Source organism: Jaculus jaculus, chromosome X (genome assembly GCF_020740685.1).
Source record: "Jaculus jaculus isolate mJacJac1 chromosome X, mJacJac1.mat.Y.cur, whole genome shotgun sequence".
Taxonomy (NCBI): Eukaryota; Metazoa; Chordata; class Mammalia; order Rodentia; family Dipodidae; genus Jaculus; species Jaculus jaculus.
In genome coordinates, this window is record NC_059125.1 from 114,859,274 (window position 1) to 114,865,195 (window position 5,922).

The 5,922-nt window shown below is 48.5% G+C and overlaps 1 protein-coding gene and 1 non-coding gene across 2 annotated transcripts; both read right to left on the reverse strand.

Moving 5' to 3' along the window:
• Positions 1-230: 230 nt before the first annotated feature.
• Rpl39 (ribosomal protein L39) lies at positions 231-4,164 on the reverse strand. Its single transcript, XM_045140705.1, has 3 exons — positions 4,028-4,164; positions 2,401-2,504; positions 231-418 (listed from the first exon to the last, which is right to left on the reverse strand). The coding sequence occupies exons 1-3, from the start codon at positions 4,028-4,030 to the stop codon at positions 370-372; spliced, it is 156 nt and encodes a 51-aa protein (XP_044996640.1). The 5' UTR covers positions 4,031-4,164; the 3' UTR covers positions 231-369.
• Positions 1,026-1,157, reverse strand: LOC123456946. Its single transcript, XR_006634805.1, has one exon. It is a non-coding gene; the product is annotated as a small nucleolar RNA SNORA69 (small nucleolar RNA).
• Positions 4,165-5,922: the final 1,758 nt, after the last annotated feature.

The following is a 5,922-nucleotide window of genomic DNA, read 5'->3' on the forward strand; positions in this document are numbered from 1 at the left end:
ACCACATATCAGATATTGTGGGCACATGCCTATAACCCCGGCACTAGGGAGATGGAGGCAGGAGGATCAGAAATTCAGTAACTTCAGGCATGTACAGAAATTTCTGAGCAGATCTGTGATCATTTCAAATACATGGTAGTAGGCAAAGGATAATCCTTAACAGGCCTGAACAGTGTTGTTACATTAAGTTAGACAAGGGGAATTCTGCAATTTATAAACCAGAACAGCAGTTCAAAAGGATTTACATTTATTTTTGGATCAACACATCCATGTAGACCGATAGAAAGTAAAATAGGATTTCAATTTAACATGCAGAAACCTCTGCAGTGCTGACATTTTGGTAGAATCAATCGCGGAGTGTGCAAATCCTTATAGACCCAGCTTGGTTCTCCTCCAATGTCTTCTCTTAGAGTTGTACCTGCACAGAAGAAAGTCACAGTGATCTAGCTGCTCCTATTCACAATGAACTTGGCCTATTAGGCCTTCCTTACGCAATTCAAAAGGTCCTGTTTTTCCTTCTTGTAAAAAAAATCAGGAAGTTTTCTAGACAGTAAATAGCCAGGTGGGGCGGTGCACATCTGTAATCCCAGAATTCAGGAGGCAGAGGTAGGAGGACTGCTAAGTGTTTGAGACCAACCTGGGACTACAGTTTTCTAGGTCAGTCTGAACTAGAGACCCTACCTCCAACCCCCATCTCCAAAATCCCCAAATAAAAAACATGGAAAATCAAGTTAGGTTGTAGGTTCCGAATCAGTACTAGAGAGCACTTGCCTAGCCCTAGTCAGGCATCAGTATGAGTCAATGGCGGCAACAATGGAAGCTCTCTTCTGCACCTGTTCACCCACTTGAACCTGGATCTTTTCTATTGCAGGCAACTGTCTTAACCACTAAACCATCTCCAGCCCCCCTTTACTCGTGTTTGATCTAACACACCCACAGCAGAGGCATAGCCTGAAATCTTAATAGATCTCACAGAAGGTCCTATACAATCTATCAGCACCTCACTTATGCAAATGCAATCTCTGAACTGTCCATGCCAAGCTGTCATGATTTTGCCCACATAAAGGTAAAACCAGAAACAATTAACATGGGTTTTCTTTCAGCAGGATAATGGCAGTACTCCCACAAAATGAAGCACTGTAATTGCAACCTGCTTTCTTTTCTTACCTCGTGTGCCCCATGCACAAGGACCAGGAGTCAAGTTCTATTGTCCCTCTACCTTACTTGAGAAGTCTCTCACTAAAGCTGGAACTTGTACCTTTTGACTGAGCAGGGACCCTAATGACTGTCATATCTGAGCCCTTCAGCACTGGGGCTCCAGAAATGTGCAGCCATTCCTGGCTTATTATGTCTATGCTGGCAATCAAACTCAGATCCCCATGCATATGCAACAAGTGCTCTATCAGCTGAGCCATCTCTCCAGCTTGGAGGCAACCTGCTTTTAATACATTTTAGAAGCCGGAAGAGGGGTTGCAGCCTAGTGGTAAAGCACTTAGTAGCATGTAGGGGGCCCCACTACACATAAGTTAATACTTGCCTTGCAAGCATGAGCACTTGAGGTCAACCCTCAGAATCTGTAAAAATGTTGGCATGGACACACATCTGTAATTCGGATGCAGGGGAGGGGAAAACCCAAGGATTCCTGGGCTGTGCTGGCTAGTTAGCTAGTCTAGCCAAATTGTCAAGTTCCAAGCTTAACAGACAACATCTTTAAAAATGTGGATAGACAGCTGGGTTTGGTGGTGCACACCTTTAATCCTAGTGCTCAGGAGGTAGAAGTAGGAGGATTGCTGTGAGTTTGAGGCCAGCTTGGGACTACAGAGTGAGTTCTAGGTGAGCCTGAGCTAAAGTGAGACCCTACCTCAAGAAAACAAAAACGTGGATTGAAAGGGTAGACAGGTTCTCCAGTACTGTGGTCCCAAGTAATGCCACTCTGACAAGTAGCCCTTAAGCCATGTTTGCAGTGACTAGAGGCCCCGGTGTGCCCATTCTCTCTCTGCTTGAAAAAAAAATGAAGTGGACTGACTAATTAGGTAGATGAAGGGATTAAAAGCAGATATTGGGAGGAGCACACTTGTGATAACTACCAAATACATACAAAGCACATTGCCAAGTGACCCAATGCCACACAGCACGCTAGAAGCTAAGTAGCCCCTAAGTATATGTACATACATAAAAACCTCTCCTCAGAGCCCTACAGGACACCTAACTTTTAGACTTAGGTGATCTTAGAGGAAGTGGCTGCCCCAAAGCCCAGGTGCGGTCTGGGGCAGCGTAGAACTGAAGCAAGCACATTTAAAAAAGAGAAAGGCATGTGCCCAGCCCATATACTTTTTTAATTGTGTATTTACAAAGGTATCTGAAACTTAACTCCCCAAAACAGGACAAAGGAGATCTTACCTGATTTTGTTACCAGTTTTCATCCGAATCCATTGGGGAATGGGACGGTTTTGCTTTTGTTTCTTGGCAAGGAATCGCTTGATTCTGAAAGTCTTGTGAGAAGACTGTGAGGAGATGAGACCAATTTAGAACAAAACCAGAGCCTGCTCGAGTGCCTCAGTCACAAAATCCCCCAATCCAGCAAGCATCTGGATGCAAAAGTACCATGCTTCCGGATCCTCGCTACTCCTCTTTTTTTTTAAAAATAAATTTATTTATTTATTTATTTGAGAGCGACAGACACAGAGAGAAAGACAGATAGAGGGAGAGAGAGAGAATGGGCACGCCAGGGCTTCCAGCCTCTGCAAACGAACTCCAGACGCGTGTGCCCCCTTGTGCATCTGGCTAACGTGGGACCTGGGGAACCGAGCCTCGAACCGGGGTCCTTAGGCTTCACAGGTAAGCGCTTAACCGCTAAGCCATCTCTCCAGCCCTCGCTACTCCTCGAGGCAGGTTCAATTCCCCAGTACTCATGTAAAGTTCATTTGCAGTGGCTGGAGGCCCTGGTACGCCCATTCTCTCTCTCAAATATGTCCTTGACATTCAGAAGGCCTATACTATTGTATAAGGGCCATTTTTTATTCCAATCAGTAAATAATCTATCACAGGGTGTGCTGTTGGCATTTCTAAAAGAATTACTGCAAACCTCCCTGTTCCTGGTGCTTCTACTGGGTGACGCTCTCGCCTGAGCAAAATGACAAACCAAGTCTGAAAAGGTGGCTCAGCGATTAAAGATGTTTGCAGGCAAAGCCTGTCGGTTTGGGTCTAATTCCCCAGCCACCCGTCTGAAGCTGGCCAGGCATTCGTCTGCAGCGGCAAGAGATCCTGGCCTGTGCGCGCTCACACACACAATTTTATTAACAAAGGACAAAATAAGTCCTTTTAGGGGCTGGGGAAATGGCTTAGCGGTGAAGGCATTTGCCTATGAAGCCTAAGGATGCCGGTTTGATTCCCCAGGACCCACATAAGCCAGATGAACGAGGCGCATGCGTCTGAAGTTCATTTGCCGTGGCTGGAAGCCCTGGCACGCCCATTCTCTCTCTGCCTCTTCCTCTCTCCCCCTCAAATAAATATTTTTTTTAAATTTAAAAGTCCTTGCCGGGCGTGGTGGCGCACGCCTTTAATCCCAGCACTCGGGAGGCAGAGGTAGGAGGATCGCCGTGAGTTCAAGGCCACCGAGACTACAGAGTTAATTCCAGAGTGAGACCCTACCTCGAAAAACCAAAAAAAAAAAAAAAAAGTCCTTTTAGCTCCTAACGTGGCTCGGTCCCAGCACCTGGGGATCCCCAAGAGACGCCTGTAGTGCTACATTTTTTTTTAACGTGGTTCTCAGGCCCCTGTCGAGAATCAGCTCGAAGATAAGCGAAGCGCAATTAAGAACCCCTGGCAGGCCTGCCCGAGGTAAGTTCTCCTTGTTCCCTAGTCGCGCGCCGAGCCCCGTCAGTAACTGAGACTGATTCGACTTTGCCACGAGAGAAGCCTTAAAAATGCTCCCGCCCCCTCGATGCTCCGCGCGCAGCCCGCCAGCCCCCGGCGACCTCAAGCTCCGCGAAGCCACCTTGGGACCGATGGCGACCGATGGCCTTACCATGGCGAGGTATCGGGCGACGGCACCGAACCACGATGGCGGAGGAAGTGAGAAGAGGAGGATTCCGGCGGAAGAACGCGTTTAGAGGGCCCTTCTCGGGGCGGGGCTTAGGGGGTGACGCAGCGTCGGCCCTCGCAGCTCCCCGCCTCCCCCCCCCACGCCGACGCTCCCAGGGGGCCGTGGGAAACCGCGCGCGCTCGTGCAAACTAGAATTCACTCGGCTTCACTTCGGTGAGCCGGTTCCCTCAGGTCCCCGTCAGTGTCGTAGGGGCACCCGTTTCCTAGGTGAGGCAGGCAGCCAGCGGTAAGTGTGTAAAGTAGAAGTTGCTCGGAAAGCCGGGGAGACGGAGTGGGTGGGACCAAGCGTCGGGAGGCGGGCGAAGGCGTCGTTACTTCCGAGCTAGCGCCGGGACTTCCGCCGGGGCCAGGGCTCGGGGTGGGCGGCGAGAGCAGCTGGAAGTTGGGGCTGGGAAAGCGCCTTCAGGGTGGGCGGGAAGAAGCCGACTCCCCCGCCCCTGGGTTGAGGGTATTGAACCCTGGGTCTTGCTTGGCATGTGAAAAGCTCTGTCACAGAGCAACACTCCCAGCCCTCAGCCTTTTCTAAGCACTTCAAGTCATTCTACGTCTACACTGGCAGCTTAGTGCCTTTGAACTTTCTGCTCCCACTACAGGGAAGCCCTCCGCCCCTTTTTTTTCCTTTTTCCCTCGGTATTTTGAGACTGGTCTCAAACTTGTAGCAATCCTCCCACATCTTCTTCCTGAATGTTAGGACTACTGACATGCGCCACCACACCTGGCTCCTTTTGTCTTTCTCTTTTTTTTCTTTTGGTTTATTTTTTTTTTGGGGGGGGGTAACCAACCTGGAGTTCACTCTCCTCTCAGACTGGCCTCGAACTTGCAGCAATTTTCCTAGCTCTGCCTCGTGAGTGCTGGGATTAAAGGTGTGCACTACCACCTACGCCCAGCTATCCTTTGTCCTTCTTTATAAAATAGGAAATTGTTGTACACAATGTGTTTAAAAAATATTTTATTTATTTGAGGAGGGAGGATATGGGCCCTCCAAGGCGACTGCCATTGCAAATGAATTCCAGATGCATGCACCATTTTGTGCATCTGGTTTTACCTAGGTACTGGGGACTAGAACCTGGGTCCTTAGACTTTGCGGGCAAGCACCTTTAACCGCAGAGCTATCTCCCCAGCCCTATAATGTATATTTTCATGTTTCTTCTTTTCTTTTTGGGTGGCCTAGACCTACCCAGTGCTGGGGATTAAAAGCATGTGCCACTACACCTGGCCCTCTTGCAACACTGTGCGCCACCACCCTAGGTCCTCGAGCACACGTGACCACGTGCCAGCGCATGCCACCACATCAAACCTTCTAGCACCACCACGAGGCCCTCTTGTTTTGATGGCTTTTTTTTTGGCCCTCATGACAGGATGTGGGTGGACCCAATATTGTGTAGGTCTTGTGCAGGTATACAGCCTCTGTGAGGCCATGAGTGTGATGACCAGAAGACAGCATTCCAAAGCACGTTTTCCACTTTATCATAGTTCAGGTCTTTATTCAGATGTCACCTCCACAGTGCGACTTTCTGTAACTATCCATCTAAAATTGTCACCCTTAGCCAGGCGTGGTGGCGGGCGTCTTTAATCCCACCACTTGGGAGGCAGAGGTAGGAGGATTGCCATGAGTTCGAAGCCACCCTGAAACTACTCAGGTCAGCCTGAGCTAGAGTGAGACCCTACCATGAAAACAAAACAAAAGAAAAAAAAAAAACAATTGTATCCTTTAATCCATACTCAGTACACTTAAACCTTATTATTGCTGTAATTTTCGCCATTGTTTCAAGATGAGATGATTTATTTATTGCCTTACTTCATCTCTAGAACGTAAC